We start from the raw sequence: 27,694 nt of genomic DNA, 5'->3' as shown, positions 1-27,694 counted from the left end.
ACTGCGATAGATCCGAACTGTATATAGGCCCTAGGATAAACTTGGCAAGATAGATCTTTGTGTATTGACGCGCGCGGACCTGGCTGTGAGGCCATTACTCCAGTGGATTCTTTTGACTTGACTAGGTACACAGTAGATGTCTACTTATCTTCTACAGATAAAGAAAAAAAACTAATTGACCACTTAGTGGCTGGGGCTGCAGGTGACGTAAAGGGACGATGGAAAACCCCTCGCGATCGGGCAGGTTCTTGGGTTATGGTTGGGTTTGGCCGCCCAGTGGGGTTGGCGGTTGAAGATCGATGATGTCGGCTTCTCTCTGCCTTGTTGTCCTGACAGGCGTTGGGATTAGTCTTGGCCTAGTGCATCTACCGACCTTCGTTTGCCGGATGGCCTGTTCTACAAATTCCCCACTGCGGACGCCATAATTTTCCATATTTTGAAGATATATGCCGAGCTATGGTGTGGATGGACAGGCTAGAAGATATGTTCGGCTCTGCAGCAGCTTAGGCACCGCATCGTCCACTGCTGCTTCGCTTGCCTCGGAGCTCTTTGCGCTTCCCCACTGACCGCGACCGTCGCAACCCCGCGAAAGCTCAAGCGACATGCCGGGCTTGCTGGGAAAGCTAGTCATCATCGCCGCTGTCGATGGCTTGATCCTTCAATCTTCCGGCAATGGATTGAGACATTCTGGAAATAATGAGCCCAGCTCTCTCCGCATCGACTACAAGACCAACAAGGTCTCCTCGCTCCCCGCGCCGGCCTCGGACCTGGACGAGGCCAGAGACTCCGGCTTAGAGGCGTATGGCCTGGTCGGTAAGCAACCCGTTCCTTGTTTGAACATGAGTGTAGCTGTTCTCTGCGCCGGATTTTCCATCTTGCGTTGGCGGCGGTTTATATCCCGATCAGTTACAGATATACCCATAGCTAACGTCCAACGCGCTTTTCAAAAGGGCTGCTATCCGTTGCGTCAGATTCTTTCCTCATCTCTATCACTCAGCGGCAACAAGTGGCTCAGATACAGGGCAAGCCCATTTATGCTGTGACTAATGTCGCGGTAATCCCGACCTCGTCGCAAGCCGAGGCGATTCGCGCGATCTCTCAGGCAAAGGAGAGCCTGTCTCATGGAGAAGGTGGGCCGGGCGAGACTGCCTCCGATGACAGTAGCACGATATCGGACACCGAGACTGAAGGCGGCGACACTGAAGTTGGCACGGTGCCAGCTTCCCCGGAACAGGAAGTCACTCATTCCCGGGCTCGCAGTGTCGGCAGCATCGCTGAAGATGTGATTGGGAAGAGAGTACGACTCGGACGTTTTGCTGCAAATTGGCTCTCAAGGAAAACTCTTGGTTTGCCCGGCCTTGGTACTGTAGGTCATAATTCTGCAGAGCCGCTCGTGGAAGATGACAAGGGGGAGCCGGAGACCATCTCCTCTGAGGTGAATGATGAACGTTCAAGCCCCGTTTCAGAGAGTCATGATGCAACGCCTAAAACACTTGGAGAGCCGTTTCCCTCCGATCCAACCGTGGAGTTGCTTCCGAAGTTGCTACGTTATACCAAGATGATCTTTTCTTCCCAGAATTTCTTCTTTGCATATGATTACAATCTCACCAGACAGTTCGGGACGCAGGAAGAGTCGTCTCTCAAAACTCATCTGCCGTCGCACAAGATCGTTGATGAACTGGTATTCGCCTTTCCTTTGTGACGGACAGTATGCACGTGCTAATTCTCGTCTTCAGTACTTTTGGAACCGGCATCTGATGTCTCCCTTTATCGCAGCTGATGCCCACAACTATGTCCTTCCGTTGATGCAAGGTTTTGTTGGCCAGCGAGAGTTCACCGTTGAGGCTGCATCCTCAGACACGGAAAAGCCGGACGAGGAGCTCAAGGAAGGACGCATACTGGGTGACAAACAAGAGGCAGAAGCCGTTCAAACCAGCGATAAGAAGCGTGATTATCTACTTACCCTGATCTCGCGGCGATCTGTTAAGCGCCCAGGTCTACGATACCTCCGTCGCGGTGTTGATGACTTTGGGAATACTGCCAACTTTGTGGAGACAGAACAGATTCTCTCCGTCCCGGATTGGGATCCGTCCCATAATGCTTACTCGTACCTTCAAATACGTGGATCAATCCCACTGTACTTTTCGCAGTCGCCATACGCTTTCAAGCCCGTCCCTGTACTGCACCACTCTACCGAAACGAACCAACTCGCCTTTGACCGACACTTCAGGAATCTGAGTCGGAGATACGGGAAGATCCAGGGAGTCTCCCTTATCGACAAGCAAGCCGGGGAGTTAAAGCTCGGAGAGCAATATGAGAAGTTTGCAAAGGCTTTGAATGAGTCAGGTGGTATAGATGGTGTGCCGCTTGCACTGGAGTGGTTTGACTTCCACCACGAGTGTCGCGGTATGAAATTTGAGAATGTGAGCCGCCTGGTGAAGCAACTGGAGGATACTTTGAGCGAATTTGGTGATACTGTTATCCGCAACGACGCTGTCCTCCAGTCGCAAAAGGGTATTGTGCGCACGAATTGCATGGACTGTCTAGACCGCACTGGGGTCGCGCAATGCGCCTTTGGCCAATGGGCTCTAGAGCGTGAATTGAAGCGCGAGGGCATCAACATTGATCTTGGCCGTGATTCCTCTACTCGGTGGTTCAATACTCTATGGGCAGATAACGGGGATGCTATTTCGAAGCAATACTCCTCGACAGCTGCCCTGAAGGGTGACTACACTAGGACCCGGAAACGGAATTATCGAGGAGCACTGAATGACTTTGGTCTGACACTCTCCCGTTATTACAACAACATTGTCAACGACTACTTCTCGCAGGCGTGCATTGACTATCTGTTGGGTAATGTTTCTACCCAGGCCTTCCAGGAATTTGCAGTAGAGATGCAGACTACGGACCCAGGAATCTCAGTTCAGAAGCTCCGGCAGAATGCGATCGACACCAGTTGCAAAATTGTTATTAGCGACCAGTCAGAAGAGTTCCTGGGTGGGTGGACTATGTTAACCCCCCGGCAGCCGAATACTTTGAGGACCATGCCATTCGAGGAGGCGGTGCTTCTACTCACAGACGCAGCTATTTACAGCTGTCGCTTCGACTGGAACGTCGACAAGGTGCTATCGTATGAACGCATAGACCTGCATTCCGTGACCCGGATCAACTATGGCACCTACATCACGTCGGTCTTGACCGAGGCCCAGGCCGACGAGCAGAACAACGTGGGGTTAGTGATTGAGTATCTTGCTGGCGATGAGAACGCACTGCGGGTCAACACCCGCTCCCTCCAGAGCCAGGTTACCTCGCAAACCCTCGACAGCAATGCGCGCCCCAGCACCGAATGGAACATGTATGCGTGGTTCAAGGGGACCCCCCGCTCGACCACCCGACTCATCGCGTTCAAGGCGCTTCCGCAGAACTCGACGGGGGCGACAGTGAGACAGCCGGATTGGGTGCGCAGTATCTGCGAGGAGATCGAGCGGGCCATGAGAGCAGGCAAGACACGACATGATGATGATGACGGAACACAGAGTTCCATTATCGAGTCGTCAGACATTATATCGGTCGAAGAGGCAAAGAAGCGGACAGGATATTTGGAGCATTTGGTCTACGACATTAAGAAACTGGTGTGGGCGTAGACTGGGGGGTGGTAAAGGTTTCGGTCATTTCTTCAATAAATCAGGTGACGTTCTCCACAAGAGCATAGTATTAATGATGTTCATAACTTTCGGAAAGTTGGAAATGATAAATCCATTCATTGTTGGAATACATACATCAGTATCACCAACTACCTACTCCTCCATACTAGTCAACTTTCAGGGTTAAATAAATCACCGCTCCACTCTATGCACGCGATCAGGGCGGACGGAACTATTTTCTGAGATACGTACGTAAGTAAGCTAGCTCTGAAGGGATCCCTCGTGGGAGGTGTGCACGATGGGATCGGAGTTCTCTCTCTGACAGGTCATTTCTGGCATCGTGATGGCCTCCGCCGACCGGGTCTCATGATACATACGTACTGCTGGAACTGGAAGACTGGGGGGTTGGGTGTGAGTGTGGGTGGGGGGAAAATGATAAGTTACCTATTTGGACACTAGCATCCATGCATGGAAAGTATTAGGGAGGTAGGTATCCTTGGCTTGAGGGAGATAGATACACCTTGGGGTGACTAGGTGCATGGTTGGTTTAGCATGGAGATAGGTACTAACAATCGGATGTTTATAGTAGGGAATCTTCAGGGTTGTATCAAATATGAATACTATTGTTATTTTTTCTGTTTAATGGGGATCTGTCTGCTGCCCCTCGCTGGGCTTGTGTCCGAAGGTAAAAAAGGTATGTATCAGAAGGTAACTGGGGGAAACAAAGTGTATCAGTCATAGTCGCTGATTACCATACCGGGCAGTTGGTTGCCTTCCTCTGCCTGGCGGTGGCATGTTTATTACCGTTTCACTGGTTACCGCGGCCACCAGACCTCTGAAAGATAGAGGGAGTCACCCAGTGACGATACCAGTGATGAAATGAACATGTACATTCCTTCTTCCATGGATGTATTCCTGCCCATCGCATCGTCCCAACTGGATTATCAGTCAGCTAGACTTCATCCCTCTGGCTGGGTACAGAGGCACTGGACTAGAATACTAGGTGGCTTCATCTTTTCTTCAAATACATATAGCCTGAATCCTTTTTCCTTTTCTTCATAACCAGCCAGCCAAATTTTTCTCTACGTAAGTAAGGTGCTTGGAAGTACTGCTACAACCCAAGGAAGTATCTCCGGGTGCACGGCCTCTTCCATGTAAAGAACCAGTGCCAGGAGGACCACTACTTAGTGCCACAACCACTCAGAACTTTGGTAGCATTTTGGTGGTGGTTGCTAAGTACGTAGGATTGTTCTCCTTTGCCTCTCTGCCTCTGCCTCTGCCTCTCTCTCCCTCTCCCTCCCTCTCTCTCAGTCTCTCTCAGTCAGTCTCTCTCCGCCAGCCAGGGGAATTTTCTCTTGTCGTCACCGGACAGCCTTCTGGCTCCATTGCGACTACTTTGGTCCACTTGGGAATATTTTGTGCGCTTGAATTGCGCTTCTTCTACTGTGAACATCGGATTGTTCTTTTTCCTTTTTCTTTTTTAAAAAGTAAAATCCTTTGTTGATTCTATCAGATAATATCTTTTTTTCTATATAATTTATTTTACTTATTTTCCTTGTCTTCCAAATTTTTTTTTCTCTCTTAGCCTTTCCGGGGAAGAAGGGGCTGGAGCCGCTTCCCACAAGTTCACGGCGGGGTTTCTTTGGGCTACACAACGTCCCCTTCCACTCTCGGTCTCTCCCTCTCTCTGCCTCTGTCTCTCTTCCTCTCCCTCGTCCTTCTACCCGCAATTGCTCCCCCCCTCCTCCCTCTGCCTTCCACCTTTGCGACATCATGGAATGGCAACCGCAGGACGATCCATTGAGGCAGCTGGCTTGCTGCCTCAAGGATTCCCTTAATCCTTATGATCGCCCCCTCCAAAAACAGGCCGAACAGGTGTGTCCTTGCTGTCGCTTTTCTCCCCTCTCTTGCTCCGCTTTATTTCCCTACTTTGAGTTTTTTTTATGATTCCCCTCCCCTCGACCACCTCAACAGAATGATGATTCTGGGAGCTTCGCGGTCGCTGCAAGAGCGCCGGCTCTACCCCCTCTTCTGTTTCGCTTTGTTCTAGGACCTATCTTTCGCTTCGAAAAGTAAAAATTTGGCTGACCGAAGCTCTTCTCCGTCTTCTGTCGTCTGATAGATGCTAGTACAAGCAACCTCGTCGCCGGACTATGTCAACTACATCACCTACCTCTTCAGCACCCCGCAGGCTTCTCCGGTGCTGGGAATGGATAGCCAAACCTACGATATGGTCCGTTTCGCGGCTGCGATGAACCTGAAGACCAAGATTCACGTTGCCTACAATACGATCCCCCAACCCTGCTTGACCTATATCCGATCGGCCACCCTGCTCGGATTGCGCGACGAGAACCCTCACGTGCGGAAGTCGGCCGGAACAATCATCACAGAATTGGTGCAACAGGCGGGGCTATTAGCCTGGCCTGATGTGCTGCAGGAGCTGCTGACCCTCGTCGAAAATAGCTCCGGTGACATCCCGCCCATGGCCCAGGAGGCTGCCATGTCGGCTCTCTCCAAGGTGTGCGAAGATAATCGCAAGATCCTCGACCGGGACTACCAAGGACAATGCCCTCTCGACGTCATCATTCCCAAGTTGCTCGAATTTACCTCCAACCAGAGCTCCAAGGTCCGCTCAATGGCCCTCGGCACCATCCATGTCTTCCTCCCGCACAGACCCAAGGCCCTCATTGCTTCAATGGATCTGTTTTTGTCGCAATTGTTCCAGCTCGCCAATGATTCGAGTACCGATGTTCGTCGCACAGTTTGTCAGACTTTCGCGCAGCTGGTGGACTTCTCCCCCGAGAAGCTCATCCCCCACATGGAAGGATTGGTCAACTACATCATCATGCAACAACACAACCAGGAGGACCCGGAGCTTGCGCTTGACGCCGCTGAGTTCTGGCTTGTCGCGGGCGAGCAGATCAAACTCCAGCAGCCCTTGGCTCCCCACATGTCCAAGATCGTCCCGGTCTTGCTTCAGAGCATGGTTTATGACGAGGATGAAGCCATTCGGTTGACGGGCGAAGGAGACGATGCCGAGGACGAAGACCGCCAGGAAGACCTCAAGCCGCAGTTCGCCAAGTCCAAGAGCGGCAAACTGGATATGTCCAAGTCTGGTCAAGCGAACGGAAACGCAGCTCCCGAAGAGGAAGACGATGACGATCTGAGCGAAGGCGAGATCGAGGATTCCGAATTCGGAGATGACCCCGAGGACGAATGGACACTCCGAAAGTGCTCCGCCGCCGCGTTGGATGTCTTCTCGAACGTCTATCACGACCCGATCTTCGAAATCATTCTGCCCTACCTGAAGGAGACCCTCCGTCACGAGCAGTGGCCTCATCGCGAAGCTGCTGTCTTGACTCTTGGTGCTGTTGCAGATGGTTGTATGGATGCCGTCACGCCTCATCTCCCCGAGCTCGTTCCCTATCTCATCTCCCTGCTCAACGACGCTCAACCTGTTGTGCGACAGATCACCTGCTGGTGCCTCGGCCGGTACTCCGAATGGGCGTCGCACTTGGGCGACCCGTCGGAGAGAGCGCGCTTCTTTGAGCCCATGATGGAGGGTATTCTGCGCAGGATGCTGGACGGCAACAAGAAGGTTCAAGAGGCGGCTGCTTCTGCCTTTGCAAGCTTGGAGGAGAAGTCGGACGCGAACTTGATCCCCTACTGCGAGCCCATCCTTCGACAGTTTGTGCAGTGCTTCGGAAGGTACAAGGACCGCAACATGTACATCTTGTATGACTGTGTTCAGACTTTGGCCGAGTGCGTCATGGGAGAGCTGGCGAAGCCTCAACTGGTTGATATCCTGATGCCTGCTCTCATTGATCGCTACAACAAGGTCTCGGATCAGTCTCGGGAGCTGTTCCCGCTCCTGGAGTGTCTCGGATATATTGCGGCAGCCTATGGCGACGCCTTTTCTCCCTTCGCCACTCCCCTCTTCCAGCGGTGCATCAAGATCATCTATGAGAACCTGCAGGAGTACATGGCGTCCGTTAACAACCAGGCCATTGATGAGCCTGACAAGGACTTCCTGGTGACGAGTCTGGACCTTCTGAGCGCGATCATCCAGGCGATTGATCCGCAGAAGAGCGGCGAGTTGGTCGCCAACTCCCAGCCCCGGTTCTTTGACCTGCTTTGCTTCTGTATGGAAGATCCGAACTATGAAGTCCGTCAGTCGTCGTATGCTCTGCTGGGTGACTGTGCGATCAACATCTTCCCTCAACTCGAATCTTTCATTCCTAACATTATGCCCACTCTGATCAAGCAACTGGATCTGGATCAGATCCGGGATGATGATCGTCACACTGGATTCAGCGTTCTCAACAATGCCTGCTGGTCGTGCGGAGAGATCGCCGTTAACGAGAAAGCCGCGCTGTCTCCGTATATGGAGAAGCTGTACCAGGGGCTCTTCATCATCATTAACAACGAGGAGATCATCGACTCAGTGAACGAGAACGCCGCGATGGCCCTGGGCCGGCTTGGTATCTGCTGCTCTGATCAACTTGCAGCTCGTCTGAACGAATTCGCTGGAGTCTTCCTAAAGTCAATGAATAAGATCGAGTTCACCCGTGAGAAGGCTTCCGCTTTCCTTGGATTCAACCAGGTGGTGATGAAGAACCCCGCAGCCATGGAGTCTTGCCTTGGGGACTACTTCCAGGCCATCGCTGCCTTCCCCACCAAATCGATGAACCAGGAGGACTACCGTGACATTCAGACCTCGTTCCAGCAGGTTTGTAGCCTTTTCCCCCATACTTTTCAATCTGTGTAACTGACTCAATGATGATGCAGGTGTTGCAGGGATATAAAAATATGATACCCAACTTCGATTCATTCCTGTCGCAACTTCCGGCCCATGTTGCTCAGAAGCTTCGTTCTGTATACCAGATTTAGATCTATATGTTTGTCATGTTAATGTTTCGTTTGAACGCAAAATTTCATGGCGAAAGGCGCATAAAATTGCATTTCCTTTTCCTTCTCCCACGCCGGCACCTGGCTCGGTGGTTGGCTTCTCCGGAATCATGGACCTTTCTCCGGGCGGAGGGAGTATGCACACCGTCTGATGATTAAGCCTTGATGTGGCGTGTTTGGAATCTGTTTCAATCGACTGTGCGTGGATCGCCGTGTCGGGGTCTGCATAGAGAGAGGGCTAATGGGCTGGCTGGACCGTGGGCAATCAAAATAAAAAAAGGGGCAAACCGAAAAGAGCAAAAAGCGGATGGACATGAAACCCTGGGATAGTATAGCTCGGGACTATATAACCAGGAAGAAGAAAATGGCAAGAGGGGAAATGAACAATGAGACATGCCTATCGATCCTGTACCTTTTTTTATTCTTCTTTTTTTTCTTTATGTTATTAGATAGACCAGTAGATTAGTATATTAGATAGCCTTATGATGCACGCAGGGGATCGTCGGCCGACACCTGCTGTTTGCTTCGCAACCGTTGGCGTTCTCTTTTTTTAACCCTGATGATGATGTGAAGTTTCTTTTATCTGCAAATTACGATGGAAGGGAGGGGGGGATATAGTCTATATATATATTCTATACGAATGATGTATATGAATTTGAGTTTTGACATCATGATCGACAAACAGATGCCATTGACAAAGTGATGCATCAGCCAGGCAGCCAACTGCCAGTGCAGTTCTGATCCGATCCACATGACAGTATCTTGCACGAAGAATAGTAACTGAACCTAAGTACCATGGAGCACAAAATAGTAAGTATGTAGGAAGTTATACATACACTATTCTTCATCCAGTCTATACCCCTACTACCCAATCCCACTCCCCTTTAATCACCTACGTAGTACTAAATCACTAGCATACTTACTAGTTGAGTCAAAAGCTATCTCCGACCCTTCGGATCCGAACACACAATCAATATTTTTTTTTCCCTTTCCTTTTAATCCCTGCAATCCCGGGCAAGCCAGCAAGCAGCAGGGGTGCCCTGGAGGTTTTAGCGTTGCAGCATACATACTACTAACTACTAGTACCCCAGTCGGTTTGGGACAGGTCATTTCTAGCACTGCACAGCACAGCATAGCACAGCACACTCTCACTTATGGGAAGTACAGGTAGGGGTTTGGGTAAGGCCACCACCACCATCATCATCATCATCATCGTCATCGTCATCAAGATAGTAATCATGAAAGAAACGCATATCGGCATCTCCGATAGGGTCTATAGGATAGGATGGATGGATGGATGTGTACGACATGACAGATTAATCCTTGTTAATAGTTGGGGGAGAGTATTGATTGATAATCCATTCTAAGCGATTACTTATTCTCTCTAAGTACTTACAGTAAGATGTAAGCACTATGTACGGAGTAAGGAAGGGCGGTAGGTGTGTTTGCTTGGGGATTCTTCTTCTTCTTCTTCTGTGGAAGGTTCCATGCAGGTGGTGAGCAGGGGATATTCCCTTAGTTTTTCAAACTAGGCACTAGGTACTATAGTACTAGTGATTAGTAGTGAGGTAGTGAGATGGCATCATGGATGGCGGTATGGCGGCTTACTCTAGAATTGATGGATTTGCCTCTCTGTAGAGTATTGAATCATCGCTGGTAGTCGTAGTAGACTAATCAAGTATCTATCTAGTCTAGGAATGATTGATAAGACACAGGTAATCATTCATTTTCTCATCCATGTACGTACGCAATCCTAGAGTTAGTAGGAGTCAGTAAGGTAGTCAGTAATTGACTCAAGTATGACTCCTACCCAATCAGGGTATCTTCGGCGAAGGCGAAAATGTTTCGGCCGCTAAAAAACTACTTACTGCAGGTCGGTGGTGGTATTTTAGTTGAGCAGGTTTTTTATTTTTCTCTTTCGGAGATTGGCCATTGCGCCGAGACTCTCTATCTCTCTCTCACTCTCTCACTCTCTCACTGTTTACTACGGTAGATAACTGTGTACTCCGTGGTTTCCTAGTCATATCCATACTAGACTTAGTCTTCAATTTTAGTAAACCAAGGTCAATGAGGCTGTGTGGCCAACTTTTTGTTTTTGTTTTTCCCCCTGTGTACCCATTTGATTGACTTCCACAGGCGCGCCCGACGGGCTGGATCCTGGGGCTGGAATTGATGGTGATACCGAGCGAGAGAAGAATAATAAAATCATTACTGGTGGGTGAATCGATCCTTCAGGCTGGCCACGAGGGAAACTGGACGAGTTATTGGGTTCTGACATGGTTGATCCTGGGCCGCGTGTGAAGTTGGGGGCTAGTTTTGGGTTGTGGCAGTTATTTAGTAGCAGTTAGTTAGGTGGGTAGTAGTAGTAGTAGGTAGGTTGGTCGCCTTGAATTCCTTTTTCTGCTTATGTTGATGGATGATGGTAAGTGAACATCATCCCATCTTTTTCTTTCTTTCTTTTTTAATCAGATGTGTATTATTCGATTTGTATTTTTTGTCTTAGAGTTGGCAGATCCCTATTCCGGATTAGTGGGAAACACCCTGGACTCCTCCCGCACTAACCAGATGCGGTTGTATCTGGCGAGATTGAAAACTGACTGAGAAGTGAGAAGAAAAAGAAGACGGCGGATCTGCCGAGCCCAGCGCCTGTCTGTGACTGGCCCACTAGTTCCCTGTTCTGGTCGCCATCCAAACTGATGCGGAGAATGGTTATGTCTGCGTCATTGGCTGGTCGGGATCTGGGATCGGCTTGCTCCGACCGACAGTTGCCTGACTGGGTCTAACTGGCTGTGCTACCGCTACCTGGGCTAGTCTTGAGTGACCTCGTTGACCCCGTGATCAAGGGTACTTTAGACTGATGGATCCAATCAATCAGTATCAAGCGACTACTCTTCGAGGTACTTACACAGTACACCGAGTCCGGAGGAGGTATGGAGTATACTGTGTACTGACAAATGTTTACTCCTAGTTTGGTGCGGCAGTCGGTCGCGATCTATTATCTAATTCTATCTGTCCATCTCTATCTTGCCGGAGAGCTAGTTGAACTTGGGAGCATCGTCCCAACGAACCATGGACGCCTTCCTGAAGATCGCTTCAAATTTAATTTTGACGGCCGAGAAGGGTCCAGCTGCTCCTTCCCAGTCCGCTCTTGGTATTAATCTACGAGTAGTGTACTCGCTAGCTAAGAAATAATCTACAAACAACAATTCTCATCCCCTTCGCTTCTCCCTCCGACAGGGATGTAAGTGCATCATCCCTACACTTCCCCCCTCCATCATCACATGGCATATGCTCGATTTCTTCGGGATCTTGGGAACTTTGTCGCGATCTCCGGGACGAAAACGTGGCAATGAGGCTTTGTGCAACGATGCATGCAACCATCCAGCCCCCTTCCCTCACCCCCCTTCCATTCTCATCCCTCCATGGCTGATGCAGGTCGAGCCCTTTTTCCGCTGTCAGGCGGGCTCTAGACTAGATTTTAGCTTAGTTGAGACCGACCCGAGAGAAGACCGACTATCAAGAGAAATTGACTGGTGGATTCTTTGCTGCTCCCCCCCAACAAGGTTTCGGCCTCAGACCTTTTCCCACTCTTTTTTTCTTTACACTCTCAGCCTCCCCGTGACCGTGGACCCGGCCCGCAGCCCCGGATGGTTTGGCACCGTCAACCCTGGCTCTGCTTTTAGTCCTTTGGGTCATCTTCAGAGTTTCGATGGGTCCGGTGGATGACGGTGGTTGTGTGGTCGGACCAGATTGTTGGTCCCTCCCCACTAAACTGTGAATGTCCAAGCGTGGGCGAACTAAATAACGGAGTTCTTCTGGCTTCTGACCAGCTTTATCCAGCAGCGCCCTCTCGAATCCTGGCTCCAATCAACACGCTAACAATGCTGGTCGTGGAGATTTCCCTCTAGCTTTATTCTAGTTTAACTTTACCCTTCAGACCGGTATCGCCGCCGTTCTTTGTTTGCTCTTTTCTGATCGTTGATTATTCTTTAAACGGAATTATTCTATTTATTTATTATTTTCCCAATTCTCTATTTTCTTTTTTATCTATTCCGCTCGACCGTTCCGTAACGGGCCAGATCACTTACTTACTACCACTGGACTAAACCACGACTAATCATCAATCGCTTGCAGTCCAGCCCTGCTAGAGTTCCCGTCTGATGAAAGAAAAGAAAGGAATAGAATGGCAGAAATCACCGAGAGTCTGGCTGGCCATGAGGTATGACAGCTGACGCTGTTTCATCCGGCCGATTGGGAACCGACACTTGCAAGATCACATTGGCTTCCGTCCGTCGAGGCTGAAACCGTGTTACCTCCGTATCGTCTTATCCAGACTGTGCATGTGGACCAGGTCTGTCATACAGAAGACTTCGCCTGTGCATGGAGTGCGTTTAGAAGCAGACGATCTGTCCGCGTTACAGATAACTAACCCACTACGTACTCACATATCGGCTGAGGTAAGGCGCCATGCCACGTCCGTCCACTGCGCCTTCATCCTCGCGGTGGATCGCGCGTCTATCATAATCGACCGCCCGGTCTCTCCTGTAACTCCAGTCGCCCCACTTGATGCAATGGAAGGTCAGATTTTCTACGAAGAGAAGGCCTAAGCTACTAGGATCCTCTCGCGAGGCTCATCTTCCATGCCCCATGGAAGGTCCTGCCAGTCATTACGTTGGCAATTTTGGGTTGAAAATGCGCCCCGAACTGTCCATTACAACATGTCATTTACACAGTATCCAAGTAGTAGAGGGTGAGGGCTGTTGCTTTACAGCCTCGATCCCAAACTTTAGTTCGGCGGGGACTAGACTAAACCTACCGAGCAGCACCAGAACCCAAGACTAAGGATGATGGACGCCTTCCAGCAGGGCAAAGGTTGAGTCGGGGTCTTGGGGTCTTGGCCGGTGACTTGGGTTTGTCATCGCCTCGATGCCAACTGATGAACCGAAGAAGGTATCTCTCTGCAGGTTTTCTGAAGGTTGTACTTATTGTCTACCCCCCCCTTGTCCCGCGGGTCGCATGCTGCATGGCTTGTCTGCACCGTTACACAGGGTCTTGCTCGGCAAAAGAGCAGGATGGCTGACTAGCAACCCCTGGGCACAGTCCCCTGCGCGGCCAATCACCGAAATGAATCCTGCAGATTGGAATTTCGTCTGCGCTTTGGTCGGCTGTCATGGCCAGATTCAGAGAGTCCTGCTGATGACGTCCTAAGTGTAAGTAAGTGTGCGCCCGTAAGGTATGGATAGGAGCGAGCGAGCTTGTGAAAGATCGCTTCCTCCGCAGACGGTCCCATAGTCACTACACATTGGCTCACCAACGATCCTTGGAACATGATGAAACTGTGACTATCTACGGAGCCCAGCGCGCTTGAATCATGGGTCTTCTCCGGTGCCTATTCAGATCAAGGTAACCGCGACAGGGTGGTGACCCGCCGCAGTTATCGAATACCCACTACCCTAGCAAGGGGAAATTATCTCCCAAGTCCCAACAGCCATCAGAGGGCCACAGGGAATTTACTAGCGACCGGTGCCTCCACCCTAGCGCACATTAAGGTTCTGACCTGGCTGTGAAGAGTACTTTAGGTAATCTGTTATTTTTTACGGCCGGTCACCCCCTCCAGAGAGCGAACGGGGAGAAAGGAGGGGTTGTTGGGTCACCTTTTCAGGCACCATGAACGGTGCGCTCAGATCGCCCTGCAAGGCAAACCATTCGGTGTGTATATGTGTCAAGTGCAAGCGACGACTAGTTAAGTTGCTCAGTACTTTACCTGTCTTGGCGTCGGGGGCACACTTTGACGAAAGTTGACATCTCCACGAGAGGCTAAGTTAAGTAGCCAAGTACTTTGATAAATGCAGGAGAGGAGAAGAGAAGATAATGGGGGGTGAGATGGGATGACGAGCCAGGAAAAAGCAACAACGCCCCCCTAATTGGTATGAATAAGGGGGATAGAATTTACGGGCTGCCCAATCAGCGATGCATCGCTTATGGCAGACGACTAACTAACTGCTAGTGACAACTGCCCGTCAAAACTCACAGACCCTGGTCATTTCTTGGTGTTTCCGATGGAGAGGGAGGAGGACCCTGGCATTGCAATCCGCATCATCAGCGGCATGGCTATTTGTCGAAGTTTAGACCCGAGCAAGTCAAGTGTCGTTCCGTTTATAATCGTGGCAGCGATCCCAGCACGGGCGGACGACTTAGCTTTAGTCACTACTATAACGATCATCCTGGATGGCCCAATGTGGTAGGATCTGTGGTCCATCGATCACCTTATTCGATGGTTCTCCGATTAGCATCCTTACCGGTACGTCAGCCAACGTGAACAGAGGAAAAGAAAGAAAGACGGCGGCTGACACAGTTCGAGCGGGTCTGATTAGGCTTATTGCAGTCCCGCGGGGATGATCTGTCCGTCAGTCAGGCAGAGGTAGCGAGAGGAAAAAGAAACCAAAAGAAGGGGACGGGCTACGTAGGTACCAAAGAGGAGGGCGGAGATGTAGGTACTAGACCAGGCCACAGTGATGTTGCCTACAGATCTTATTGCCCACTGGTGATTTCCATCTCCCAGAGTGGTCCCCACGACGAAGAAAGCCTGACCGGCCGGCCGCCTTTGATCCAAGAAAAGTACAGCTCTTAGTGGAAGGTACTTGCAGCCGATCTGTATGATGATAGACGGACCAACTCCGCAGCAAGTGACAGGCTGTCTGTCCAACCGTGTGTCATTTGCTTTTATTTTTATTTTCATTTTTTAATCGAAAGCACAGCCCAATGGTGAACCAACAATGCGATTTAAGCCCAGCCAGAAAAGACACAGTGTCTGTGTGTGTGTGTAAGTTCCTCCGGCCCAAGTCTAAATGGAGGAGGAACCATAGAACAAGCAGACGCCGCTGGCTTGGTATGGGGAAGCGCTCTCCACCAATATCAAGAATGGAAATCGGAAAGGTAGAGCGCTTCGGAACCACACTTGTATCCCGCCAGAGTTTGGGTGAGGATTCCGCAGACCCTGTCCAGACTATCTGGACTCTAGACAACCCCCGGGGTTACTCTACCAACTTACCAGTCTCTGTTGCTTGCTCGCTCGTTCATTTAGTCTGTATCTGTGTTCCCGCTGCGCCCGAGCCTTGGTGAGTGAGGGAATGGGGGTGGGAAAAAGAGGGAAAGCATTCCTCTGACAGACCCTGACCGCCACCACCATCTCGGGGGCTAGAAGGGCTGTGGCATGATTCTGGGTTTGGGGCGTAGAGATGATAGTATTTACTTTTTATTATCTTTATTTTGGGGATGGAAGAGGGAGGGATGGATAGGAGGGAGAGGGAGGATGACATTGCTTCTTCTGATGAGGAAGGGCGTTTGAGTTTCTGGTTCCGTCGATTCGAAGGCAGTGTGGATTGGCGATGAACTCCAGATTGTTGCGGCTTAGACCTGAGGATGAGGAGGGCCTCTTACTCCTCGGAGGCTTGTGAATCCCGTCCCGCCCACTGGAAGGGAAAAAGTGGAGGGATCACCATGAAAGAGGGGAGATGCCAGTCCTCGACTACCACAGACAGAGGACTTGAAACGGAACAAGCCAGCAAGTAAGTAGAGGGAACGGAACCAGACCGAATCTAGGCGGGATGGAGCGAGCGAGGATCGATCAGGAAATTCCCACACCGGCCGTCAGTTCATCACCGGCAGAGTCAGCAGTACACTAAGTAATTAGTTACTCCATACTGCATTCTGCTCGGGCTACTAACTCAGGAGGGAGGGAATCTGGCGTGTTTCATTTGGACGGATGGCCCAAGCACTTCCACTGGCGGTGATGCTGCCATGTGGCCGCCCCGTGCCCTCGTCTTCATTGGCCCTGGGGTTATTCTAGCAGCCAATTAACAGTCAGAGTACTCATCTCAAAACAGAATGTGGATTCCAGCTGCCTCGCCTGCGCTAAGCCTGTCTCGGCAGAAGAGGCTCAAGTCGTGCCAATGGAGAAATTCCCAGCGCGAATAATCCGGAAAACAGTAATCTGAGCGAGCCTGACATCCTTCTGCTGCTGCTACTGCTCTTGCTACTGCCACTACTCACGATGATTTTGGTGGTCGGTTCTTCACTTGGCCAGATGAAATCATCACTTCTCACAATCTCACTCACAATCTTCTCTCTTACCCGAGTCATTCAGACCATCAACACACCCCCCCTGCCTGCAGCCATGGTCCGATCCTCCTGCTCCTCCCAACTTACCCTTCCCCCATGTCGGGGCTAGGCTCACTCGACGGATTTCATTACCCCCCCACCACCATCATCATGCTTTTTTCTTTTCCCTGGCTTGCACAGTTTCTCTGAGCATCCAGATCGGCCATCGTGGTGGCAGTATTTTCTTTTTCTCTCCTTTTCCGGCACTGCTCCATTCATGACTGGCTGTGAGGACTGTCTGGAGATCAGCATCTGACCGGTCGTACCGTGGCGCTCAACATCTTGGCTTTCGCTAACCCCAGAGATTCCACCCTGACTGATTGTCTGGGTTGTGTTTTAATGATTATAATTATTATTATTATTACTCGAAATTATAGTAATAGTGGCTTTATTTTATTTTCTGATTATTATTCTTTTCTCGTTTGATGTCTAGGTTTCTTGGCTTTCTTCTCTTCCCCTAAGGTAAGTATTTTAGTATGATTTCCTCTTTTTGGCATTTTTATTCTTTTCTTTTCTTTTCTCGTCCCCTGAAATGCAGACGATTTCGTTACTTATTTTAGTTACTTAAGTAGTATTCTTCTTTCTTTTTTCTTTTTTTCTCTTTTCTCGTTCTCTTTTATAAATATAATTTATTTACACTTTCTTCCCTATAATTCCTTATTCTGGTTTCATTTCTCTTTTAAAATTACCAAATCCACCATCGCGGTCCCTCGACCCGCAGCTGAAGGAGGGAAAATTGTGGCTGCAGCTTCCTCTCGTCCTTTACCGGCCGGTTGGTCCTGACCTGTTGATTGTTCCCCAATCCTCCGCCTTCATCTTATACTACTTAATACCTGCTAGTATTGCTGCTACTGCTGGTCTTTCCTCCCAGTCCCCGCCTGACGACCTTGCCTCTTTTTGTCTTTCTACTTTTTCTTCCTTCTCCTCTATACTCCTTTCGGCTTGACGCAGGGACATCAGAGAGAAAAGAAAAAAAGAAAAAGGAAAAGCAAAATAAAAAAGAATTTCTTTTACTTTACTCACTTGCCCTCCACCGTTTTCTCGTATTCCCCACGTGTGTATCTCTGCTGCTCTTCACTGGGGCTGCGGCTCGAGGTTATTTTTGGACGCCGCATTTACTGAGCCAACCGTGGGCTGTAATTTCTGGCCTCCGATCAGATTGGGTTTATCATCTTCTGCTCTTACTTCTTATAATATCCCGGCCTGGCCCATCTCCGCATCTGGTCTCTCCCCTCCCACCCCATCTTTCTTCCTGTCAACCGTCACTATTCCTATTACTGCTTCTCCTCCTTGCCTGAGACAGTCACTGTGCTCAAGCTTTGACTCTTTCGTGATTGTTTCATCGCTTCATCTTTGACCCCACCGCAACTCTCTCTCTGTTCTCTCCCTCGATCCCACCGTTTCTTTAGCCTTCATCGTCGCCATGGCTGGTCCCGGTGGTGGCCCTCCTCGCAAGAGCCACACCAAGTCTCGCTTCGGCTGCAAGACATGCAAGCGGCGGCACATCCGCTGTGACGAAACTTTCCCACAATGGTATGTGTATTTGTTCTTTGCCTGCCTTCTGCAAACTGCAGCTGCGTGGAATCGCTGCTGACCATCACCAGCCGGAACTGCACTAAGCACAACTGTCGCTGCGACTACATGGATGTTGCCACAGTCCACGACGATGCATCCTCTATGCGCAACGTACCCGACCTGCTCATGTCCGCCGAAATCGAAATGGAGATCAAAAACTGGCAGTTCACCGGCGTGGCTCCGTTTGCTGAGCTGCTGCAGTTCCCGCGTACCTGCTGGACGAAGCTCTCGCTGACTGATCTGCGCCTGATTCATCACATTGTTGGTCTGTCTATTGATCTCCAGCGACGCGGTCTCGCTAGCTGCACCATCTGGGCGCAGAAAATGCCTACGTAAGTGCGGCCTGATGAGCAAATAGGGTGGCAGATTTACTGATGTTTGTATAGATTTCTTGCTATTGCCATTTCTAACGACTTTGTCATGAGCGCCATCCTCACCATGTCCGCCTCCCACCTCGCCTGGATCACCCGCAACCAGGAGACGAAACAACTCGCCTACCACCACCGCGGTGTTGCTATCCAGGGCCTACATAATGCCCTGGGGGCGTTTTCGAAGGACAACTGCGATGCAATTCTGGCTGCCTCGATTATATTGTCGTGGCATGCGTCGGAGTGGCAGAGCTGGGCGTCTTTGCAGCAGGGTCTTACGACGGTAAGCATCTTTATTTTGTACGCTGATGGCGAGACTGACCCGAAGCAGGTACTGGGTTCCATGCATCCGATGTGGAAGCAGGAGTCCGAGTTGGCTATGTTCTTGGAAAATCAGCGGTACCTGGGGTGCACCAACACTCCCGTCATGTCGGGCTACCAGTTCCAAGACGAAGATTTGGCCAGCCTCGACCAAACCGTCGTGGCACTCCAGGCCCTGCAGAAGCGGGTTGCACATAACCATGAGCACTACCGCCGCATCGGGGAACTCCTGGAGTTTGTACGACACTTCCAACGAGATCTCCTCTCTCAAACCCCCGAACAGGCCTTTGAGCGCATGCAGCCGCTACGGAGGTGGCTGTTCTGGCTTCCGCCTGCTATGCTGCGACCTGAAGATGCCGACATCGGGTCGCTAGCCATTTTGGCCCAGTTCTTCGGTGTGGGAGTGGTCCTCGACAGCCTCTTTCCTGACTTGGGTGGTGCCTACCTGGGCCCGCTCTCCATCAGTCCGATCGAAGAAATCTACCGCATGGTAGTTGCTCGAAGCACGACCGATCCTTTCCACCCGGATGCACACCTCGCATTATCTGCCATGGACCTTCCCCGTCATATCGTCGCCAAGTACAAAAGCCGGCTTCAGTGGTCTCCGCGCACCTCCCTTGACCACTATTCTCCTGCACCTCCCAGTCCGTATCACAGCCTCCACGATTACCGCCTCGCTTCATCCTCTCCATCTTCCGCCTCCGCCACGTACGCCCCTTACACCCCGCCTCTGCAGTCCCCTCCCGAAGTGACCATCGCCAGCCCCCCGTTTGACGTCAGCGGAGCCTATGTGACGGCACCGGCGTCGCAGGCCTTGTATCCGAGCTCCCCACGGCTGCTCTCGGACCCTCGCGACGATCTCTCGGATTACAGCCACGCGGGATCTCTGCAGCACTCCCCTGCGTTTCCGCCCCCATATCTTGGCGACGTGGTGTGCGGGGGACTGCCACGGGTGAACAATGGCGGGCTGGGGCTAAACATGCAGCTGTACGAAGAAACTCCGGTGATGGTTGGGGGGTACAACACAGCACCCGAGAGGGGATGGCACTAGGAGAACCTTGGAGTGATTTTCAATTCTTTTCCTATGTTTTAATTTTATCATCATTAGCTATGGAGCGGATACGGAAAACGGCATAAAGCGGGATCAGATGAACTGGGATAGGACCGCCAGGGTGTTTTGGTTTGGATTTTCTTTTTCTTTTGTCTTGGATTTTTACTTGGGATGGGCGAAATAGAGGGATGGGATTGGAAACTGAAGCTGCCTGCTTGGCTGGCTGGTTGGTTGCTTATTTTCGTACGCTAGCGATATGAGTGATTATTTTGATCTGCATGCATGCATGACTGACTGAACTGTTTGGTTGGTTGATTTTGATTTGATACTTGTTTCTCATGATACGCTGAAGTGCGTGGGATGATGTTCCTAATGTGATTGTGACGAATAACCGATAAGGTATATACCCAAACTAATGATGAACTACTCTCGATATCGACTCGACTCTGCAATGCCAAGAAAAAAAATAATAATAGTTGTAGATGAAACAACGACAGTTTCACCACTTATCTAAGCGACAGATCGTATGCATGATCACCGTGCCCGACGTCCTAGCCATGAACTAAGTGAGTATTCAAGTATATTGAGTAAGGATGGTTAGTAGTATCTTTCTAATCAAAGTAACATCCCACCCATATGTTTGTTACTAAGGTAGGCACTCCCTGTTTCATCCCACCGATTATACTTACCAGCTGAACTAACCCTTATATAGGCTAGTGAATAGTCCCTCCAATTAATATACAAGGATTATAATCTCACCGCTGTAGATAGTACTAGTAGTTTACTCCGTAATGATGAAGAAAGATTTGTCGACGAGGACCGGAGTGAGTGAGGTGAGTGATCTACACGGCCCCCATGCAACACGTGTTTCTGGTGCTTTTCTAGCGCTGGGACTAAACATGGGGGGGTTTCTGACCCTCCCCCTCCCATTGCTAGTATTTTACTTAACTTGACTACTCTGGATTAGGAAGGTAATAAGAATTGTTTTAGATTTGGTTGGGATGAGTAGGATGAGGGATGAGGATGTGTGTGTGTGCATGACCAGGATTGATGGGAACTGGATTGGATGGTCTGTGTGCAATTTACTTGGCGAAAGTCCAGGTCATTATGGGTGAGTGGTGTGTGGTGGTGTGATGTGACCTGACCAGTACTAAATTAGGAGGATTAGATAGTAATAGTAATGATTATACTAAAGGAAAATCCAACAGGGTTTGAGCTGAAACCAACAGTTACTAATTATTTATTAAGTCTATATTATGGTGGTGGTGGTGGTGATTGAGGTGCGGATTGACCCCCCTCCCACGTTTTCTTCTTCTCCGTCTTCCGTCTTCCGTTGTTCTTTTTTAGTCGGGTTAGGCTAGGCTGTCAGCAGCTATGTAGTTAGTTAGTTAGTTCGGTAATTATTAGGTGGTTATTTATTTGGCCACGTGTGTCTTAGTCTGGTCTAATCCCGTAATCTAGTCTAGTTCTAGTCGACTAACGTGTATCTCGGCTAGTTAGTTAGTTGATGAGGTGCTGCTCGCTTATGACGTCGTCGATGTTTGGTTCTCTTAGTCAGTCAATCTTTGGGTGATTTGCTTATCTGCTTGGCGGGTTTGTCTCTTGTCTTAGAAGTAATCTGCTATTACTGAGTGGAGCTGAGTAGTATCTGGTAGTGTCTTTAATGGGGTACTACTACTAGTCTACTAGTACTATGGCTGTGGCCCTCGGGGTATTTCCGGATCGTAGGCGGGTTAACTAACTAGTCAGTTAGTTACTGAGTAAGTCGTTGCTACGGATTTTTTGTGCTAGTGGGTGTTGCTGATTCAGGTGTTGTAACTTATGTGTGGTCTGTGTGTAAATGAGTCATCGCTGGATTACTTGCCATGTTTAGATCAGGTAGGATGTTTTGTTGGAAGTGGACTATGTCTGAATGGATGGTGATTGTTAGGCCTACACTGCAAGGCTGTGGATGTCGTATGTCGTGATCACTCATGTAGGTGAGGCTTTGCTGTCGCGCTTTGATGCGCGGCTTGTTCTGCTTAGCTAGTGATCAAGATTTGTTGGTTCCCGGTCCTGTTCCTAAGTCATGACAGCGGAAGAAGTAGGCTGTGCTGTGCTGTGCTGTGTTGGACATCTGAAACGACGTCAAAGCTTTAGATGAGGGGTACTGCGGGATTGTCTATCCTTCTGCTATGGCAATCTGATATCATATTGGGTGATGGAATCCTTCCGTAGCTAGTCAAAAGTGACACACACTAGTCTTCTCAGTTCCTAGCAATGTTGGAAATCCATTCAGATATCTGCAAATACAACACTGGTGCCTGGTCGATCATTCCTGCACTGGCTGATCGTGTTGCTCGTCGAAAATGTCGAAGCTAATGTGGTGTTTTGAGTCGAGGTAGCGGACTTCTCCTGTCCTTTATGATATCTGGGATATTGCTGTCATGTCTTCTTTTGTTCGCTGTTTCAGGTCAAGGTTCTCTACCATTCTGCTCTCCTGAACGGTCTTGTGTAGTGCTGAAATGTTTTGTTGGACAATCCAGGATAATATGGTTTGGGCTGGCGAACGGTTTTGCTTTTCCGCTATGTCGGCTACCTTGTAGCCATTAGTCTCCGTCATTGTCACAGGCAGTTCGGGGGACCTACTTCTGGATCGCTCAACGGACCTGGTCGGTCTGCGTTCGGATTGACTGCGGCTACTGGTTTGCCGCCGAGTGGTTGGCGAGCAACTACGTGGATGCTATTGATTTTGCAGAAGTCCACAAGCTCAACTTGGGGTAAATACGTAGCGGGCCTTAAGTCAACCTAAACGCACACAATAGGACAGCTCGAGTACGTACGAGTGAAGTTCGATCTGGTTGACTGCAGAAGGAATCCTAGATAATTCGAGAAGTCTCTTCAGCTTTAGGATATTGATGTTAAAGACCCCTAATCAACATGAGTGTTTGCATGACATGTCGGGAGGTGCAGGCCTACCAATTATTCTTGCTTTCCCCTTATCGACCAGTATCTCCATGGCTGTCCAGGTCGATGGATAGTCTCTCGACATTTCATAGTCAATGATGGGCTATCATGAGAGAACATTAGTGCACAGTAGTAGGATAAGGGGGTGATTAAAGGGTATCTACCTTTCCAGGAGGATGACGGATTATGTTGTATCCAGTCAAGAACTGTATGCATGGGGAACTAGAAATCGGTCAGTGGTTATCGTGTGGAAGCGACCTCTGGCGTATAATGCATCAGGTAAGAATCGACTATCCATCAAGAAATCAGCCACATGCCCTGATGTACTGTGCAGCTGCTGCGAAGACAAACCATAGTCCAATTTCAGCCTCTCTAAGCTGAGGTCGAGGGCTCTCGACGTCGGAAACACGGTGCCATGTCTGAGCTCTGAACAGAGAGTCAGTTCTCGGTTGTAGCCACAAGCGGAGGTGCTTACAGCTTTGTGGTGACAATAACTCTTCTAGATATATCCCCGTCTCCTTAATGACTTCACCGACCTCATCTCATTCCTTTAAGCAGTAGCGGTGTTTATGTGTCTGTAGCCGAAGCACAGGGCTTGTAGAACAGCCCCCTTGACGTTTCCGTTGCCATCATCACTCTTGAAGGTGCCGAAGCCGACAGCTGGGAATGCAAATGTCAGAGATGAAAAAGGATGCAGGTGGCATGATCTTCGGATATGCTGGGAGGGAAGGAGAATGACAAAGAAACAAAACCAGAGATGGAAGAAGTACCCCGCCCAAGTACCCCATCCACCAACAGGGGTGCTGCTAATCTCCACTCGGTGGGCGCTTATCATCTTTTCGACTTACCTGTCTTCTTATCTGTAGTACTATACTAATCAGATGCATGCCATAACTACTGTGAAGACATATGCGTCGAGCATATCTCTTCTAATGAAAGAGCAAAGTTATGCGCCTTGTTCTGATACTTACAAGAAGCCCAGGAAAATAAAGAACAAACATCATGATAGAACTGAGCTATTGCGGACACAAAGATATATATGCCTTGATGGAAGGTGCAGATGTTCGCAACCAAACTATGATAACTTGCCTAAGATACCTTAGATGCTGTCACAGAGTATCCTGGCATCCTCCTCGTAGCCTCCCGGGTACTTCGCAACCATTTGTCTCATTTCTTCAATTACCCTGATAAATGATTAGCAACCTAGGGACCAGTTAAGGTTGAACTCGACTTACGAGTTTCGAAAGCTAGTATCCTGGGAAGAGGGCCGCGGCTTGTAGATTAAAGCGCCTGTTCCGAATAAGAACTCCTTCATAAAAATGAGCTGGAATGTTTCTTACATTGAATACAGTGCAATCCGGTCATCGTAGTCTTCTGTTGGGGCAGTCTTTGGAATAATTGAATGATAGGCATCAAAGAAGCTTCTGTCAAACCCATTTCGCTCAGAACGCCAATTGCCCAATTCGTCTGCAGGAACACGTTAGTGAAACTCAAAACTAGACTTACGAATAGCACATACACTCATTGTGCGCATAAAAGCTCGCAGGATCATATATCAGCGGCCGCCCTGTGGCTGAATCGACTGCGACATTTCCGCACCACAGGTCTCCATGGACAAGGGATGGCTTGATGGACCGTCCTCCTGTTTCCATTGGCCTTAACAAGCGGGGGATCACTTTGTCAATCATAGCAGTGTCTAGGTCTTCCAGCTCAGGCCACGGCCCACCACGTTCTATGTTCATATTTACCATGTGCCTAAATCCGATCGTGAAGAATTCCTCCCACGTGTCAGTGTAGCCATTCTCCTGAGGCAGGTCGCCGTTGTATGTCACAAGGTGAAACCCGAATTTGCTGGTTGGCGAATTGCTCCTCGAATGGAGAAAGGCGACCTTCTGGCAAAACTCTGCTGGTTTAGGAGCATGTTCCGCAAAGTCGTAGAAACGACAGAGATAATAATGTGTACCTGAAAGAGCTTTGAAGGATCCCCATTCGATTGGCTTGGGTGTGAAGCTTCCGACGATGCTGTGAATTGCCAAAGTAGCCTCGTATTCTCCCTTGAGGGCTTCCCTGCCATGATCCCCAAATGATATCTGTCAAGAGACTGTTTAGTAAAGCATAAGTTGCAGGATGTTCTCCAGAGTGTGTAAGCCTCGTAGGAAGAGTTACCTTCATGAAATAGCTCTCTGCCTGTTCCTGGGCCTCGACATCAATCCGATATCTTTGAGCCCAGGCCGAAGAACCAAGGCTAACGACTTTCAACGGTCGACGGAACAATGCAAGTTCTGTTATTTTTTCTTGTTAGTCAATCCTAGTATGCAGATACGTAGCCAATATCTCCATACCCGATAAAACAACATGGTCAATGGCCATTTCCGTCGGAATGCCGTCCTCCACATTAATTGGTTGACAATCTGACTGCGACATGATGGGGCTACAAATTTGATAATGAGCCTGTATAATGCCGATGCAATCGACGCGCAATGTCAATGGATTGGGGCTGGCATAACTATTGGAGGCAAAGGGATGAAGTACCCCGCCGTGGTTGCCGTGTTCAACGAGCAGGGGTGTGATGGTGCTAATCCCCACCGGGGAGCCACTTAGCCCCTACACAGTCTCCAAAGGATTTCATTTCAATACACCCATGACTGGGATTTAAATAAAGATAACGCGGTGACAAAGAATTACCTAATAAAGAATCACACTGATATCACTGCAATATCATAACGTTGGATCGCCCCCTTCAGGGAGAAAAAAGTATGGATATCTGCAGACCAACATAATGACAGCTGATTGTGTCGACGGTACTCAATATGTCTGCGGAATACTTCTCCACGGCCTCCCTCCTTACTACTTGGTTGAGATAAAGCAACTACACTAGCTTGACAGAAATCAATAACACTTGAGCCTGGCCAAGAGTTGATCAACGAATCATACACTGCGCAGTGTGTCGCGCTGCATGCTATAGCCGCTCAGCCTGCATGAGTGCAATAGCATGGCGGGCAGCGCCTAACCGAGACTTACGACTGGCTCGCGCAACACGGGTATCCATTCGCTGCGCAGAATCTCGAAATAGCCCAATGCAGGGAGTCGTAAGCGAGCAGCTCCCAGTGAGGGGCACTGGTGGTGGAACAGTTGGAGTTTTCATCACCTACCAGCTCCTGGTACCCCTGTTGTATAAATGATTTAGACGTCGAGAAAGTATTCCGACGATATTGGCATGCTTTTGTAATGGATAAGGTTGGTCTTGCAACTCTAGGAAAACTAGAAAGCAGACGCTGAAACTAAATAGTCCGGAGGGCATGACTCTACGGCGGAGAGTTATGGCTGGTTCAGGAGGTCGTTCGGCAGGCTCCGTATAGATCGAAGAGCCAATGTTGCTCAAAGGCATACTGCTCTTAATGACAAGCCCTTACTTGAGAGTGAAGGCTTCAAAGGACCTCTAGGTCTTCAACTGCTTCGTACCGTTTCAGAACCGCTCGTCGATTTTATCTTCATCCACGGCCTTGGAGGGGGGTCTAGAAAAACATGGTCCAAGTCACCAGACCCCTACCATTATTGGCCCAAAGAATGGTTATCTCAGGACCCCGAGTTTGACAAAGTGCGTATATACAGCTTTGGATATAAAGCTGATTGGGCCGAAAAAACAGCCAGTATTTTGAACATCCATGACTTTGCGCTGTCCTTGTTAGGAGAAATCAAATGCAATCCAGACATTCGTCGAAGCAATGTGAGTCATGTTCCTATCTCTATACTTACTCTCAACTGACGAATTGAAGACAAAATTGGTACTTGTTGCACATAGTATGGGCGGGCTGGTTGCGAAAAAGGTAGACCATTCCATGTCTAGTTTCGTCCACTTCTGGGCTCACCATCCCACATGCATATATCCTCGCTCGGGAAGACCCTACTCTGAAGGAGATTGGAGCGCGAATCCATACATTATACTTTCTCGCCACGCCTCACCGGGGCTCAGATCTTGCAACGACTCTCGCAAATGTCCTTAGGGTGTCCTTTGGGCCCAAGCCGTTCGTTCTAGAGCTAGAACGAAATTCCGACTCAATCCAGTCCATAAATGACAGTTTCCGACATGTTGCGGATTACTTGCACATATGGTCCTTCTACGAAACTCTTCCGTGCAGTTTTAAGTTGACAAGCGCTATTATTGTTGACAAAACCTCAGCCACTCTAGGCTACTCAAAGGAGCGATGCTCACTTCTGAATGCAGACCATAGGGGCGTGTGCAAATTTGACAGTCCTGCAGATCCGAATTATAAGACAGTTCGGAATGCTTTTGTCACTACCATCGATTCCATTGTTTCTCAGGGTCAGTGGCTTCCGCCGTCATACATGCTGAGGTTATCCTTACCGTGACTATCATAAATTCCGAGAATGCGAAGGCGGCCTTGGAGGAGCTGTCCAATCTGACCGGCATCAGTGATGCTCCAAATAATGACCGTTTGGCGCTGGACGAGCTGCGGACTACCGGGACCTGTGAATGGCTGACAATGAGGAAGCAATATGCTTCGTGGAAATTAGGAGACTCCGATCGGGCCATCTTCTGGCTCACGGGTAATGCTGGCTCTGGGAAATCAGTCATTTCGAGCTCTATAATCGACGACTGTGTTCAAAGCAATTTCCCATGCAGTTATTTCTTTTTTAAGCATGGCGATCGAGATAACTCTACAATCACCAAATGTCTCTTATCACTTGCCTTTCAAATG

At 49.5% G+C, this 27,694-nt stretch overlaps 6 protein-coding genes across 6 annotated transcripts; 4 read left to right on the top strand and 2 right to left on the bottom strand.

Moving 5' to 3' along the window:
- Positions 1-602: 602 nt before the first annotated feature.
- Positions 603-3,644, top strand: AKAW2_10219A (SacI domain protein; the record flags this gene model as incomplete). The annotated part of the gene is made up of 3 exons (XM_041684757.1): positions 603-813; positions 951-1,681; positions 1,737-3,644. The coding sequence occupies 3 exons, from the start codon at positions 603-605 to the stop codon at positions 3,642-3,644; spliced, it is 2,850 nt and encodes a 949-aa protein (XP_041536939.1).
- Positions 3,645-5,417: 1,773 nt separating this feature from the next.
- On the top strand, positions 5,418-8,534 carry AKAW2_10218A (putative importin beta-2 subunit; the record flags this gene model as incomplete). The annotated part of the gene is made up of 3 exons (XM_041684746.1): positions 5,418-5,519; positions 5,767-8,373; positions 8,433-8,534. The coding sequence occupies 3 exons, from the start codon at positions 5,418-5,420 to the stop codon at positions 8,532-8,534; spliced, it is 2,811 nt and encodes a 936-aa protein (XP_041536938.1).
- Positions 8,535-14,752: 6,218 nt separating this feature from the next.
- On the bottom strand, positions 14,753-15,291 carry AKAW2_10217S (uncharacterized protein; the record flags this gene model as incomplete). The annotated part of the gene is made up of 2 exons (XM_041684735.1): positions 14,753-14,952; positions 15,024-15,291. 2 exons carry the CDS (start codon positions 15,289-15,291, stop codon positions 14,753-14,755), a joined length of 468 nt encoding a protein of 155 aa, XP_041536937.1.
- A 2,844-nt stretch (positions 15,292-18,135) lies between these two features.
- On the top strand, positions 18,136-20,027 carry AKAW2_10216A (putative C6 transcription factor RosA-like; the record flags this gene model as incomplete). Its single annotated transcript, XM_041684724.1, has 3 exons — positions 18,136-18,245; positions 18,317-18,619; positions 18,674-20,027. 3 exons carry the CDS (start codon positions 18,136-18,138, stop codon positions 20,025-20,027), a joined length of 1,767 nt encoding a protein of 588 aa, XP_041536936.1.
- Positions 20,028-24,220: 4,193 nt separating this feature from the next.
- AKAW2_10215S (uncharacterized protein) lies at positions 24,221-25,397 on the bottom strand (the record flags this gene model as incomplete). The annotated part of the gene is made up of 5 exons (XM_041684713.1): positions 24,221-24,263; positions 24,314-24,440; positions 24,493-25,063; positions 25,140-25,255; positions 25,316-25,397. The coding sequence occupies 5 exons, from the start codon at positions 25,395-25,397 to the stop codon at positions 24,221-24,223; spliced, it is 939 nt and encodes a 312-aa protein (XP_041536935.1).
- An 804-nt stretch (positions 25,398-26,201) lies between these two features.
- Positions 26,202-26,977, top strand: AKAW2_10214A (uncharacterized protein; the record flags this gene model as incomplete). Its single annotated transcript, XM_041684702.1, has 3 exons — positions 26,202-26,210; positions 26,263-26,700; positions 26,750-26,977. The coding sequence occupies 3 exons, from the start codon at positions 26,202-26,204 to the stop codon at positions 26,975-26,977; spliced, it is 675 nt and encodes a 224-aa protein (XP_041536934.1).
- Positions 26,978-27,694: the final 717 nt, after the last annotated feature.

This window comes from Aspergillus luchuensis, chromosome 1, assembly GCF_016861625.1.
Source record: "Aspergillus luchuensis IFO 4308 DNA, chromosome 1, nearly complete sequence".
NCBI lineage: Eukaryota > Fungi > Ascomycota > Eurotiomycetes > Eurotiales > Aspergillaceae > Aspergillus > Aspergillus luchuensis.
Note: the sequence above shows the minus strand (reverse complement) of the source record. Positions and strands in the feature narration are given on the sequence as shown.